The sequence below is a fragment of the Rhinolophus sinicus genome, linkage group LG13 (genome assembly GCF_036562045.2).
Source record: "Rhinolophus sinicus isolate RSC01 linkage group LG13, ASM3656204v1, whole genome shotgun sequence".
Taxonomy (NCBI): Eukaryota; Metazoa; Chordata; class Mammalia; order Chiroptera; family Rhinolophidae; genus Rhinolophus; species Rhinolophus sinicus.
In genome coordinates this window covers 28,272,700-28,287,890 of record NC_133762.1, presented here as the reverse complement: position 1 = coordinate 28,287,890, position 15,191 = coordinate 28,272,700, and the positions used below count along the sequence as shown (strand labels likewise).

Below are 15,191 nucleotides of genomic sequence, written 5' to 3'. Positions count from 1 at the left end.
CAGTTTCTTAACTTGGGGTTCATGGATGAGGAAGACTGATGGGTTCTGGGACCAGATAGATAAGGTCCCCACCACACCCAGTAGCTTCCAACACCTCCATCTCCCACCAACGCTCCCGAACCTTACCCAAGTCCTAGAGCCGCCAGCTTGTCCTCTCCTGGTATCCCTGCCAGGTGTCCTATTCCAGTGTTGCCTGAGCCTCCAGAAGGCTCTGCAGTCCCTGGGAAGTCAGGGCAGGAGCAAGACAGGCAGTTGAGACCATTTCTTCCTCCCTTGAAGATGTTGTGCAACGGGGGAGGGCAATTGGGGCAAAGGAGAGAGCTTAGAGCTGGGACGCAGACACTCTGGGCTTCTAATAATGACAAAGATGGTAATAGTATCAAAGGCTAACATTTATTGAACACCTACTATGTGCCAGGCACTGTCCTAACCCATTGACCCGTGAGCTCTTTTTATCCTCACAACTCTTCCAGGTAGGTTCTATTATTAGCCTCATTTGACAGATGAGGAAACTGAGGTCCAGAGAGGTGAGGTCATTTGCCCAAGGCCAGGCAGCTGGTGGGTGCCAGAGGCTCCACCATTCACTGGCTGGGTGTCCTTGGACAGGTCACAGTCAGTTCTCTGGGTAGCGCTCTCCATCAGTTACCTGCGGGCCCCCACCTCACGGTTTCTGTGACGACTAAGACGATCTCTGTACAGTATCCCAGCACACAGTAGGCGCTTAGTAAATGAACAGCCCATCTTTCCTCTTAACTCTGAAGGGGAAACGGGGGTGGGGGGCACCTTGGCAGCATCCTTCCCCCAGGATTTTACCCCAAGCCAGTAGTGAGTTACCCACCCCTTCTCCACGCAGCAACGACCCCTTATCTCCCTTTCTAACCCCAGATCCACGCAGTGCCTGGTCTCACTCCAGTTTTAATGACGTTGGTCAAAAACTCCCGCACCTCTGGGGTAAAAGCTGAAACCACCCTCCGTAGGGGGCATCGGGGAGTCGGCGCCCAACAGGTCCTCCGCCCGTCCGGCTGTCCTGGGAGGGTGGGAGGTGGGGAAGAGGGTGAGCAGGGTAAATGCTTTGTCCTGGGCACTGTCAGGTCCTGCGTGGGGCGAGCAGCCGCGCCTGGACCACAGGGCAGAGGGCTAGGAGGCCTGGGCCTCGTCGTCCGCGCGGTGTCCGGCGTAGAGCGCGGCCAGGGGCCGGAAGCGCGGGCCCCAGCTGCTGAGATAAGCGAAGTCTTGCTCAGAGCCCGATGAGCCGCTGTGGAGCGAACTGAGCGAGCCTGCCGGCGAGTCCGCGCCTTCGAAGGCGTAGGTCTGGAAGGCGTCGTAGGGCGGTACCGACAGGTCCCCGTCCGCCAGCGCCACCTTGCGGCTGATGAAGTCCCTGAACACCGAGAAGTCCGGCTCGGGGCTCGGCGGCCCCTGCGGGAGCGAGTGGCGCTCCGAGGGCAGGCGGGACGGCGGAGAACTGCCCGAGCCCCCGCCTGGACCCCCGCCCGGGCCCCCGCCTCCACCCCCGTCGCCGCCCTTGAGCTCGCCGAAGTCGTAGAGGCTCCGTAGTGCCGACATGTCGTAGGCCTCGGTGTCCTGCTCGCCGCCACCCTCGTCGTTATATTTGATGACGTTGTCCCGCATGTCCTCGTCCTCGTCCGAGCTCAGATGGCTTTTGTGGTGGCGCCTGAGCGTGAGGATCAGCAGCACCAGCACTGCGTGGGAGACAGAGGGGGGGGACACCGGGGAGGGGGGGGACGAGGGCGAGTGAGGGCGGGGCCCGACCGAGGGTCAGCCCAGCCTAAATGCTAGTGTAAATTACCTAGATTTCTGTGCAAAAAAAGACCTTTCTTATAGTCTGAACTGAGCTGGCTAGCGGGAGAGGTAGTGAGCTACCCAGCTTGGGAGGTGTGTAAATTGGGGCTAGACCACCATGGTCAGGGGGGCACAGAGGGCAGTGTTAAATTTCATGGGTGTTGAGGGCTAGACCCAACCTCTGAGGTCTCCATCCTCAACTGTATGAAGAGATACACCTGAGGTCTCTAGCTGCTGGGGGCTGCAAAGGGGGCAGCTGCGGGCTGAGGGAATGAAAGATGTCCTTGACCCTGACTCTCTTTCACCCCACCCTCCTCTGTCTACTCTGGAAGTTCTGAGCACCCTCTTAGTTCTTGGAGTCTCAGATCAAGACATCTCCTGCAGGAGCCCTTTTCCTGAGAGCTCCAGGCTAGGTTCAGTGCTATCAACTCCCCTGGTGAGGGATTCTTCTCGGTGTCACATTGGTTCTCAAACCTTGGTCCCTGGACCAGCAGCATCAAGCACCTCCTGGGAACTTGTTAGAAATGTGAACTCTCGGGTCCAACCCAAATCTATAGGTTTGACCTAGAGACTGCTCCATCGTATAGCACTGGCCCTGCTGTGTTAACATGTCGCTCTTCCCCTACCCCAAATGCACACTCTACACTACACTCAAAGACCTGGGGAATGTTCCCCTCACTTGGGGCCTGGCGTGCAGTAAGCACGTGAAACATGCCTGTTGAGTGGATGACTGGATGAAGAGTTGGATGGAAACCTGGGTGAGTGAAAGGATGAGCGGGTGCATGAATCACCCCTTCTTGGCTTTCTTCACCTGACGTCCAGCACTCCATTCTCTGTTTCCTCCCACTACATTCATCACTCAATCTGCTAAGCAGGCTTCTCCTCTCCTCTCTGACTTCTTAACGTCAGATGTCCCAGGACTCAGTCCTCGGACCTTCATCCTCATTCCCTCTCTCAGTGCTCTCCTTCAGTCTCATTCATGGCTTTCAGCTCCATTTAGAGGCTGACAACTCCAGTATCAAAACCTCCAGCCTGGACTTCTCCCCTGAAATCTAGCGTGTACGTCCAGTTTCAACAAGTCCTCTGTGTTGACCAAGGGAATCTCAAACTTAACATGTCCAAATTTGAGGTAATAATCTTTCCCCCTTTCCCACCTTTAGGCTCCCCCATCTCAGTGAGGGCAACCCCAACTTGCCCTTTACTCGGGACTTTTAGTTTCCCTTGTTCACTGATGAGTCCCTGTGCCCATAGAACTGTTTAGCACAGAGGGGGAAGTCACTGGATGGATACATAAGGGACTGAGGAATGAAGGGGAGAATTAAATGAATAGGTAGGTGGATGGATGGACAGACATGTTTGGGTACTATGCCAGGCCCTGGATTGTCCTTGCTGCTCCAAACAGCTCCGATTGGGCCAGTGGCCAGAGCCAGTTGCTAGGGTCATGGGGCAGGGTGCTGGCTCATGGCCTAACAAGGTGGCTCATGACATGGGAGGGGGTGGGGAGTCAGGGATAGGTCTGGAGGGAGGGAAGGTGTCAGGAGGGAAGTGGGGAAGATGGATGGATGGCTTTTGGAGCTGGAGGCCAGGAGCTGTGGAGGGAGATGCCCATGAGAGCAGATGGTGGGGCGCGCGGGCGGCAGGCGACAGATGTGCCAGGCCCAATCAGTGATTCCGCCTGTCACCTTTAGAGCCCTGATGTGCACTTTCTTCGTTTGTGGGCAATTAGGCAGAAATTTGTTTGCACTGCCTTGGAAAATGAAACCGCTGTAAAGTGTACCCTCTGGAAAAAGGGTTTCTGAGCCATGGGCTGAGAGGGGAGAGAAGAGGGGGCCGGGGACTCCCGGTTAGGAGGAACCTGCTCAGGGATGCGAGGAGGTGCAGCTTGGCCACAGGAAGGTCCTCTGTGGGGTGGGTAGTGGCCATGCCAGTGGCAGGCGGCTAGGCATGCGGGGCAGCTGACATCTCCCAGGGAACTGAGTAAAGGGCAAATCTGCAATGTGGCCCCCCTGGAATTCCTGTAGCGTTGGCTGTTCTGTGCAGTCCAGTAGTCAGGAATGAGAGGCAGCCTTTCTGTTGAGGCTGAGGGGTGGCATGATGCCCACTTGCATCCAATTTAGCTCCTGGACTTGGCCTCTTCACTGGGAACACTCTGGGGCTTCAATTGGCTGCTGGTAGAACTGATACCAGAGTAAATTTTGCCCCAGCTGCCTCAAGGACATCTAGGGCCTCAAGATTTTGCCCCATAGCAGGTGGAACAGTTAAAGGAAGAGGGAACACAGGGTGAGAAGACCTGATTTCAGGTCAGAAGACTATGTGCCCTTATGTAGGCCACTTAGCCTCTCTGCGCCTCAGTTTCCTCATCTGAAAAATGGGGATGATATACCTGGCTGAGTGATTGTGAGGCTCACAAGAGCCCTTCTTTACTAAAAATGCTACACAGTAAAATAGGTCACTAAACATAAAAGAATTTTTAAGAGTACACTTGGATTTTAAACATGAAGGAGAGTCTGGGCTGTGTAGAGCGTGGGCCAGCATGACTTAGTCTTGGGTGGGGTCTGGAGTTGGTGGTGGCCTGCTCCGTACTTAGAAGACTTATCATAGGAGCTGCATGGTAGAGCTTGGAGTCACTCAGGCTAGCCCTTCCTTGTAAGGAAAGGGAAACTGAGGCCCCATGGGGACTACCAGGGAAGGCCATCTAGGGCCCCAGGATGGGGGACCCTCGGGCAGGGAGCGTGGCTCTCGGTGGACTCACCAACCAGGATGAGGACACAGACCAAGAGGGCGATGAGCGCGCCAGGGCTGAGGGAGGCGGCCATGACGAAGGCTGTGGTGTTGCAGGACTGGATGGCCCCGGAGCTGTCGCAGCCACAGATGCGGATGGTGAGGGTGCCCGTGCTGCTTAGTGTGGGGGGCCCGCTGTCCACCACCAGGATGGGCAGGAAGAACACGTCCTGCTCCTGCCGGTTGAAGCCCAGGTGCTGGGTGTGCACTGCGGCCGTGTTGTCTGTGCCAGAAAAAGGCAGTGCCATGTGACCCGGGGTCAGGGGTCAGCCTCCCCTGTCCCGCCCACCCACTGATCCCACCTTGGGATTTGCCTCGCTATGCCCTGAGCTGCTGCCTCCCAGACAGCACATCAGTATATTCCCTGATCTGCCCAGATTCTGCCCCCAGCTGCTTGCAAATCCTGTTCCCAGCCATAGAGCCCACAATTCTGTCCTTAGCTGTCCCACGATTCTATTCCCAACTTCTCAAAATTCTGTTTTCTTATTCAAGCTATTCCAAGATTTTGTCCCTAGCTGTGCCAAGGTCCTGTCCCTAGCTCTTCCAAGACTTTGGCCCCAGTTGTGCCAAGGCCCTGTCCCTGGCCATGTCATTTTTTTCTTTTTTCTTTTTTGTCATTTGTCTCAACAGCCAGTTTGTGTTCCAGATTCCACGCCAGCTGCCCAGTGCATCCTGATCCTGGGGTCCTGTGGTCCTTGGGTTGCGGCTTGCTGGACGCTGACACGTCCTGGGTCATCAGAGAAGACTGGGAACACTGGCTGACACCTGCCTTTGATGGAGGAAGCTTTCTGTCAGGAGTCTAAGAGACTGAGCCTGGAGAGATGGGGGCATGGCCGCCGGGGCCTGATGAAGGGACCCTGGGATGCCAAGGTCTCCTCACCCACCTCTTTCCTTTTTAGAGAGAACAGTGTGCTATCATGTTTCCCTGAAAATAAGACCTCACGGGAAAATAAGCCCTCACATGATTTTTCAGGATGACATCCCCTGAACATAAGCCCTAATGTGTCTGTTGGAACAAAAATTAATATAAGACCCGGTCTGTTTTTCGGGGAAACACGGTAACACAAGTCATACTCATTGCCCTGTTGTAGCCTGTTGTTGGGAATGCGAGGCAGGACTCAGGGGTGGGTGTCTGCTCTTGGAACATGGGCTTACATGGGACGAGATGCCTACGTCCCCTGGCCTTCCTGCCTCCCCCATGCCTCTTCTGTAGGGGTCAGGCCATCTCTGAGCCTCAATCATTTTGATGGCTGCCAGCATGGTGGTACAGAGGTACTCAGAGCCCAGCTGGCTGCTGCCCCCACCCTTGACAGCCAACTCCACAAAAAGGGGGCCTTGCCTTTCTGAGTCCATCTCCCTCCCCTTGAAGTCTTCGGCTGGTCTCTCTGACCTTAGACTTGGGAAACCTGGGTCCCTTCCCCAGGTCTGTGGCCTCAGTTAACGTACCCTCTTTCCTGCAGCCCCCAATGCAGGGCCCCAGTCCTGGCCTTCCCCAGCACAGACACATGCAGGGAAAAGCCCTTGGTGGACCGACCTGTGACCTTGAGCACATCTGGGAAGTGGACTAGAGGTCCGGCTCCAACAGGATTGTCATGGGTTGAAGCTCATGTGACACTGAAGGTTCATCATATTATTCTAGCCACTTTTCCACCCATTTGAAAATTTCCATCACAATGCTAAAAATAATGCCGAGTCGACAGTTTACTAGCTTGGGAAACTCACTTAGCTTCTTTGGACATCAGTTTCCTAATTTGCAACTGAGGGAAACAGTATCACGCAGGTGTGAGGATTAAATGGTAAAATTCATGCATAACCCTTAGAATGGCTCCCAGCACATAGAAATTCACAATAAATGCTGCTTATTCTTTTTTTTGCACGTCCCATCTGACGTTCCCAGTCCTGCACCAGGGGCCCGCTCAGCGTGTAGGCTGCCCTGCTTTCACTCGCCAAGCTGCCCCTATCTGGAACACCCTCTCCACCTTCTTGCCTGGGCAAATTCCTCATCCGTCATGCTCCAGCTAAATGTCACCTCCTTTCTGTGGCCTCTTTTCTCCGCTTCCCTGGGAAGAAAGGATTTATGGCTCCTCTCTCCCTGCTCTCACTACGCAGGTGCCATGCACACTTGTGTCGCAGCACTTGTCACGTTGCAGTACATTAGCGTGTGCCTGTCTCTTCCCTGTCACAGGGCCAGACTTGAAGAATGACACTTGAAGGAACCACAACTTTTGGGGTAACTGGTGGTCCTGGGTCAGTTCTTCAAGCTCTGGCTTGAACTCTAGCCTTCCTGTCAAAGGTTGAGTCCATCCCAGCTGTGAAAACATCTGTCTTTCCCTGGGGAAGAAAGGAGGCTCAAGACTAAGATGGGGGAACGAGAGACTGGTGTGGGACACCTTTGGCATGTACTGCATGCTTTCTATGCAGCAAGGACTGTGTGGATACTTTACATACATAGTAATATTTAATTTTCACAACCAAGACTTGTGACATTATCCCCATTTTACACATGTGGAAGTTGAGGCTCAGAGAGAAGTGACTTGTCTGAATTTATCCAGTGAATTGTTGGCACAGCTACATTTTCCATGTACCCATCAAATCATCCATCCATCCTCTACCCATCCATCCATCCATCCATCCATCCATCCATCCATCCATCCAATAAATCTTTACTGAGCAACTATTATGTGCCAGGCACCATGCTAGTCACTGGGAGGAAACAATGGAGAGCTAAACCAATATAGTCCTAGATCTGAGTTTATATTCTAATATGAGAGACAAATGTTAATCAAATAGACCCACGATTCAGTCTACAATTACAAACCCTGGTGAGTGCTAAGAAGGAAAAGTATAAGAAGAGCACCTAACAGAGGACCTGACCCAGTCTGGAAGGTCAGGAAGACCTTCTTGGAAGAAGTGATATTATTGCTGAGCCCTAAATGATGAGTTTAAGGAGAGGGAACAGCCTATGCAAAGGCCCTGAGCTTGGAAGAAACATACCACACCTAAGGAACCCAAAGCAATTCTTTGTGGCTGGAGGGATGAGGGTGATGGCTAAAGTGAGTCAAGAGGCTGGAGGGGGAAGCAGGGGCTCATAATGGAAAGTCTGAGAGGCCATGGTAAGGAATTTGGATTATTTTCTTAAAAGCAATGGGAAGCCGCCGAATGATGGGTTTTAAGCAAAGAGATGACCGAGTGACATATTCATTCATTTAACAACAGATACTAATCGAGCTCTCTCTACATGTCAGGACAATTCTAGCCCCTGAGGATTACAGTAATGAATAAGACAGACATGTCCCTGCCCTTGCTGAGTCTATATTCTAGGCAAGAGCATCTAACGAAAACACAAGAACGGCTGTGGAAGACCGGTTAGGAAGCTATTGTGTGTTTTAGGTGTGACATAACAGGGGTAGTGGAGGCACAGAGAGTTAGACAGATTTGAAAAATGAGTGCCTGGCTTTTCTGGCTCAGCCTCAAATTCCCAAACAAGAGCAGAGGAGAGGAGAGGAATGTTTGTTTCCCAGGGTTGCTGTCTCTGGCCGTGGAGCCATATGTTTTGAGAGCTCTGGTCCCTGCCGGTCCTTTACCCCATAAGAGGGAAACCCTGGGCATCATCCTGAAGCCCTGAGCTGCCATCCTGGGCAGTGGCTGGCTTCAGTTGGGGAAGCCACTGGCCACCCCAGACCCCTGCCCCAACCTCCTAGGTGGGATCTGCGCCCAGCACTGCATCCATCCATCTGGCCTGACATAGATCAGTGTCAATCCCCGGCTGCAAAAGCAATATTTATAAATCAAGTTTCTAAACTGGCTACAAATTTGTACAAAGAAACAGATGGGTTGGTGTAGCCGTTTGTCACCCAGGATATTTATACACTGAGGAGGAGGGGGCTTGGCACACTGCGGGAAGGGGCTGGGGTACCGGAGGAGACGTCATGGCTGTGCCGACCTCAGTGCGTGGCTGCCACCCTTGCTCCCAGGGCTCGTACCAGGGGGTCCCCACTGGATATGATCTTTGGTGGCCCCTGGTCAAAGAGAGGCATTTGGGGCAGAACCTCAGCCCCCTTGGGTTGGAAAGACGTATTAGTTTGGTAAGGACAGGTCAGGGCTATCTTTGTCTTCTGGGGGATGCCACTGGGATAATGAGCAGGCAGGGCAGCTGGTCCTGATTGTTAAAATATTAAAATACTTCCAAAAATGGCTTAAATAGCTATGACTCTGAGTCCCCCAGGTCCTTCCCTGATGCTTCAGGCTTTCCCCAGGCACCTCGCCCCACCACTTTGACACAATTAAGCCACTAAGGGGTTAAAGCCTGGCATAGCAGGGCTTTGGGGTCCTGCTCCTGGTTCTTTATGGCCAGCGTCCTTTCTGATTGGTTATCTGCACTGCACTAGGTGTTGAATAGTTTTCATATGACTCCTGGAAATACAGATGGGTCTGGCTTCAGAGGCCGCTGAGGTCTCTTCCGTTGGAGGGAAGGGGTGTAAAGGTCTACTGAGTGATCCTAGACCTGTCCCACGGTCAGAAGGAACCAACATGGTCTGGTTCCCAGAGTGCTGCTGACTACTTCTTCCTCTAGTTCTGTCACTCACTCCCTCCAACCCCGCAGGTCTCCTGCTCCCCCCTCAGGGACTTTGCACTTGCTGTTTTGTCCACCTGGATCATTCTTTGTCCAATTATCTGCACGTCTCACTCCCTCATTTCCTTTACGTCCCTACTCACTATTGATTCCTTCAGGTGGCCTTCCCAGAACACCTTATTGAAAATAGCTTCTACTCTTACTTTGCTTTATTTTCTCTTGTTTTGTTTAACACATTTTAGCGAACACCTACTGTGTGCCAGGCACTGCGCTAGGCCCCCAGGGTCCAGCGCTAAATAAAATAAAGTCCAGACTCTTATAATTATTGCATCATTCCTCTCCCCCATCCGTCAGCCACATACCACCTCCAACATATTATTTATTTGTTTCATTTCTAACTCCCCTTACTAGAATGTCAACTCCAGAGGGCAGGGATTTTGTCTCATTTGCCACTGGGCTGACATATGGGCCCTGTGTTTCAATAACTATTCCATAAATAATTGCTGAATGAAGGAAATGACAGTTTCTAGGTACTAACAATGTACCTCAGTAACCTTCATCTCACTGGGGCCACGTAGCCACCTGAGGTTTTCAGCCCCATTTTACAGAGGATGAAACTGGGGCTTACAGAGGTGCAGACCTTGCCAGAGTTACGTAGAGAGCCACCAACTGAGTGTGGAACCCAGGTCCCTCACTCCTGGTCTATTGACCACCCCCTCTCCCAGTCTATTCCTCAAAGTTTCAAACTTCAAGTTCTTGGGGAATTTGCTGGGGCATGTCTCACAATAGAATCAGTTCAGGCTGGCTGTGTGAGTGACCTAATGCGGGAAGCACAATGGACCTGAGACAGGTATGGGTTTGAATCCCAGCCTCACCACTGACTCCCTATAGGACCCTGGGTGGGTCCCTTATCCTCTTAGAGTCTCAGTTTCATCACCTGAAAAATGGGGGGAGGGTGGCCATCAGGATGCAAAGAGCAATGTGAGTGGGGGTAAAGTGCTTTTTAAACTGAAGCGTGGCAGTGTGTGCATGCGGCTTATTTCAACCTTCAGTTAGACCAGGGGCTCTTTCTGCCCTGGACTCTGGCCCACCCACTCCTCATGGATTGCCTGCCTGTATCTTTCCATCTATCATTCTCTATGCTTGAGATGCCCTCTCTCCACTCTGCCAAGCCACCCCCTGCTTGTTCTTCAGGGTTTGGCCAGCAGGCTGGATAATAATCCAGCTTGGCCCGGACTTTCTGTGTGATCTTGGACTCAACACTGGCCCTCTGGGTGCCTCATTCCACCTATGATGTGGGATGAAGGCAGAGAGATTGGGCCCCTCCCTCTGTACACGCTAGGATTTGGGGGTTCAGAAGTAACTCACCTTGGATGTCGAGCAGAGAGAAATGAGGGTTGCTGGGAGCTTCCGGTACCAGGCGGAAATAGAAGCGGTGCCCACCCTGGGGCTCGTCTCTGTCTACCACGCTGATGGTCTGGATGAGCTGAAGGGTGAGGACGGGGCAGGGGGCTGATGTGAGGCCAAGCCCACTTTGGCCGTGGGTAGAGGGTGCCCTGGCCAGTCATGGCAGCAACCCGAAGTCCCCAGCCCCTCAGTGGTACCTGGCCTGGCTTTGCGTCCTCACACACAGCTGCCTCGTAGGGTGTGGCCAGCTCGGGGGGATTGTCGTTCACATCCAGGATTCGGATCCTTAGGGATGCCCGGGAGAGCTGGGCATGATTGTCTGTAATAAGCACAGGATTTGGGTGAGAGGCATCAAATGTGAGACCTAGACAACCTCCCTGCCCCACGTGCTGCTGGATAAGGTCAGGCAGTGGGGTCACACTGAGAGATGTGTGGGTTGGTCAATGGTACGAGGACCAGGACTGAGGACATCTGGCATAAACGGGTTATCATCACTGTCACCATCACCATCACCATGACTACTGTCACCATCACCATCACCATGACTACTGTCACCATCACCATCACCAGACTACTGTCACCACCACCATGACTACTGTCACCATCACCATCACCATGACTACTACCACTCCCACCGTTAGTAGTGTCATGGCCAGCTCTGCCACTATAACTATCAGTACTACCGTCACCTTCCTCACCACCACCACGATCACCAATGCCATCCTGACTCCCATCACCATTAGAATTACTACCACCACCACCCTATCCACTAGCACCACCTTTATCATCTCTACCATAGTCACAAACACGGAGGCCATCACTATCACCACCCTTCACAGCACCACCATTACCACCTGTGCCATGACCCTCACCACCATCACCCCTGTGACCATCACAGCGTCACCCCCACTCCCATCTCCAATGCCACTATCATCACCGCTGCCAGCTTATCCTAGCATCCTAGAGTACACAGAATGCACCTGGAGAATCCACACTTATTATTTCAGGCATCCTTCTAGAAATCCTGTGGTTTGGTACAATTCATGTCCCCATATTGCAGGAGAGAAACTAAAACATGGGCAAGTTTCACGACTTGATCCGCTGGCAACTGAACTCCTAAACTTCTGCTCTTTCAAGACCCGATCCTGAGAGGGCAAGACAAGTCCATTGGAGGTGGGTCTTGGCCCAGGTCCTCAAAACCATGAAGTCCCCACTCCTCCAACTGTGATGTCTTTGAGGTCAAGGTCTCTGTCGTATTACTCCCTGGGTCCCCAGCCTAGTGGGATATGGCACAGAGTAGGTTCTGATATACTTGTTGCATGGATGAATGAAGCCTGGAAGGATTTAAATGGAGAGACTTGAATCCCAGGCATGGCTCTGTCCTGGACCCAGTGTTTGATGGTGGGTCCCTCTCTGATATTAGTTTCCACACCTGGAAGATGAATACAGCATTGTGATTAAGAGCAAGAACTCCGCAGCCAAGTGGTTCTGACCCCAGCTCTCACTCAGTGGGATCCATGCCAACTCAATTGTCTTCTCTGTGCCTCAGTTTTCTCACCAGTAAAATGGAATTACTAATAATGGTTAAGAGAACAGATTGAGTTAATATGTGTAAAGCCCTAGAAAACGGTATACAACACACAGCAAGTGCTACATAAGGATTTGTTGAATAAACAAATACCCTTGAAGGCGCTGTTCAGCAGGGACATCAAGTGACTAGGATGTTGGGATACCTCATCCCAGCCTGTCCTCTCTGAGCAGCACCCCGAATGTTGGCTGTCTCAAGCTGTACCGCCCAGACCTCTGAGTGGTCATTGGTGCCCTGTCCTCAGCTGCCTTAGCCGTGAGCTCATGACTCACATACTCCACCTGCCAGCAGGTTCAAGGACATCCCCAGGGAGAGGAAACTACCCCTTCCAAGGAGTGGGTCGATGGCTGGGTCTCTGGATGTCTGATAGGGAGCTATTTGGGGGGTAACATGGACGCTTCCAGGCAACCAGGGGCCCTGTGAGATTTGAGGGGAGCGGGGCTGGGTGGCTGCCTCTTCCTCTGAACTCAGGGTCCACTGAATGCTGACTACAGCTGCTCGTGTGTTGATAGAAATGGACAGTGGGAGGCAGGTGTAGCTACCTCCTGGGGTGTCTGGGAAAGGGTGTGTGTGTGTGTGTGCGTGCACGCACATGCCTTTAATTAACTCAGACTCTGACCCTTCTCTGGAGCTCCTCTTAGCCAGGGGCACCTTATCTTCCTCAGCTCACCCAGATCGGCTGCTTCAGCGATTAGAGGGGGCTTTTCTGAGGGTGAGAAATGGGAGTCGTGACTGGGAATGCCGGGTGAGCTGTTATTTTTAAGAGCATGTTGCTGGAGAACTTAAACAGAGAGCCGTCTGTCGCCAGGAACAGGCACCTCTCTCCCCGCTGAGTCAGAGGGAGGGTAGGGGGAGGTGGCCAAAGCCTCAGTGCCCTTCCTGGGTACCCTCCCTTGCTGTGGGGACGGTGCAGGGGCTGGAGGGATAGACAGGGTCCTGTGGGCCCTGTGGGCCATGCAGAAGGAAGGCCTCCGAGCAGGACAAAGCCTTCCTGCTGGAGGGCTGGGTCCCCTGCTGGTGAGACTCCCATTATAGCACCATTTCTTTGGGTCCTGCTGGGCCCCTCCTACTTCCTCTTTTTTTAAAAAAATTTCAGCTTTATTGAGATGTAATTGACACATAACATGGTGCTAGTTTAAGGTGTACCATGTGTATATTGTGAAACGGTTACCACAGTAGTAGGTTAGTTAGCACATCCTTCCCCTCACATAATTACCATTTTGTGGTTGTCCTACCTACTTTTAAAATGTGACAGAGCCCTGGAGCCTTTGGCATGAGTCTCAGCTCTAAGAGGTGGGCCACTGAAGAGGTGAGCCTTTACCTTGCCAAAGTTGCTACCTGCAAAGCTTATCCCAGGGACTGGCCGGGAAGCCCCAGAGCTTGTGGGCCAGCCCCAAGTCAGGATCCAGTGCCCTTGATGTCACAGTAGTTCCCAGCCTGGCTGCACATTCGAATCACCTGGAAAGCCTTTAAAACACACCAATGCCCAAGGCTTGGTCATTGATGGTTTTTAAACAGCTCCAGGAATCTAACATGTAGTAAGGGTGGCCAACCGCTGCCCTGGGTGACTGGCAGGTGGTGGAGTCCAACCTGACGTCTTACCTCTGATTGACTTCCTCCACACCCCCTCGTGCTCAGCGTTAGCATCATTCGTAAGAATTGATGATAATAATTCATATGGTTACCACTTTAAATGCTTCTGGTATAAAACAAGGAATTCATCCAGTAATTAATCTTCACCGCTGTGTAAGACTTTCCAATTTATAACAAACTTTCTTCTCTATGAGGTCTGACAATTAAGTTCACGAACTTGTGGCAACGATGTTGCTAACCTCTTTTGATATCAGAGGGATTAATCATTATGAATTTGTACAAACTGGACAAACAGTTAACCAAGTTTACCACCTGGAAGTGCTGAAAAGGCTGCATGAAAAAGTTAGACGACCTGAACTTTTCGCCAACAATTCGTGGCTCTTGCATCACGACAATGCACCAGCTCACATGCACTGTCTGTGAGGGAGTTTTTAGTCAGTAAACAAATAACTGTATTGGAACATCCTCCCTACTCACCTGATCTGGCCCCCAGTGACTTATTTCTTTACCCGAAGGTAAAGGAAATATTGAAAGGAAGACATTTTGATGACATTCAGGACATCAAGGGTAGTATGACAAGAGCTCTGATGGCCATTCCAGAAAAAGAGTTCCAAAATTGCTTTGAAGGGTGGACTAGATGCTGGTATAAGTGCATAGCTTCCCAAGGGGAGGACTTGGAAGGTGAACGTAGTGATATTCAGCCATGAGCTATGTAGCACTTTTTCCTAGGATGAGTTTGCGAACTTAATTGTCTTACCTTGTATGACCACATTTGATCCTCAAAACAACCTATAAAGGAGGTCTTATTAAACCCATTTGTAGATGAAGAAACTGAGGCCCAGAGAGAGGTAAAACTTTTCCCAAAGCCGCAGGCCAGTCAGGGGTAGAGCTGGGCTGGGTCCTTGGTTTCCTGACTCCAAGTCTAGTGCTTGGTCTACATACAAGGCCAGTGGGCCCTCCAGCTGCCTGGATAAGTGTCCATCCAGCGGCAAGTACTGCTCAGACCCAGGCACACACTGACCTCACCCACACCCAGCAGCAGGTGCCCTCTCCAGAGGCCGGATCCCCCATGGGTCCCACTCTTTCTCTTGGCATCTCAGTTCAGCTGACTGACATGCAAATTAGTTTAATTATTTCTTCTTCTAAAATAAATTATATTTTGCAGTAGCTGCAATATGTTGTGTCAGGCAAAATTACATTCAATATTTTTAAACTAATTGATGCAGCCTTGAGGAAGGCTGATTGACAGCCCAGAGCTGAGCAGGCCTGCAGCCTTCACGGATTCCTAAATTAAAATTAAACCTGCTTCGGCCTGGTGCTTCTTCCCTGAGCTGGCTCACCATTCATTCATCTGGGAGGTGGCAGGTGATGCCCTGGGGGGTTGGGGTGCTGATGGGCCAAGGGGCCTGGGCAGTTCAGTGGGTGCCTCAGGAAGAGGCCATACTT

The 15,191-nt window shown here is 52.0% G+C and overlaps 1 protein-coding gene across 4 annotated transcripts in view; it reads right to left on the bottom strand.

Annotated features, from left to right (window-relative positions):
• Positions 1–374: 374 nt before the first annotated feature.
• The window catches only part of CDH22 (cadherin 22), a 123,195-nt gene continuing 108,378 nt past the window's right edge, over positions 375–15,191 (bottom strand). For 3 of the 4 annotated variants that reach the window (XM_074317217.1, XM_074317218.1, XM_074317220.1), the window contains 4 exons: positions 10,762–10,883; positions 10,526–10,643; positions 4,556–4,807; positions 375–1,703 (listed from right to left, as the gene is read on the bottom strand). In XM_074317217.1, the coding sequence (XP_074173318.1) occupies positions 1,138–1,703; positions 4,556–4,807; positions 10,526–10,643; positions 10,762–10,883 (1,058 nt within the window). In that variant the 3' untranslated portion in view covers positions 375–1,137. The remainder of the gene's footprint in view (positions 1,704–4,555; positions 4,808–10,525; positions 10,644–10,761; positions 10,884–15,191) is intronic. The other variant, XM_074317219.1, reaches the window with a different exon arrangement.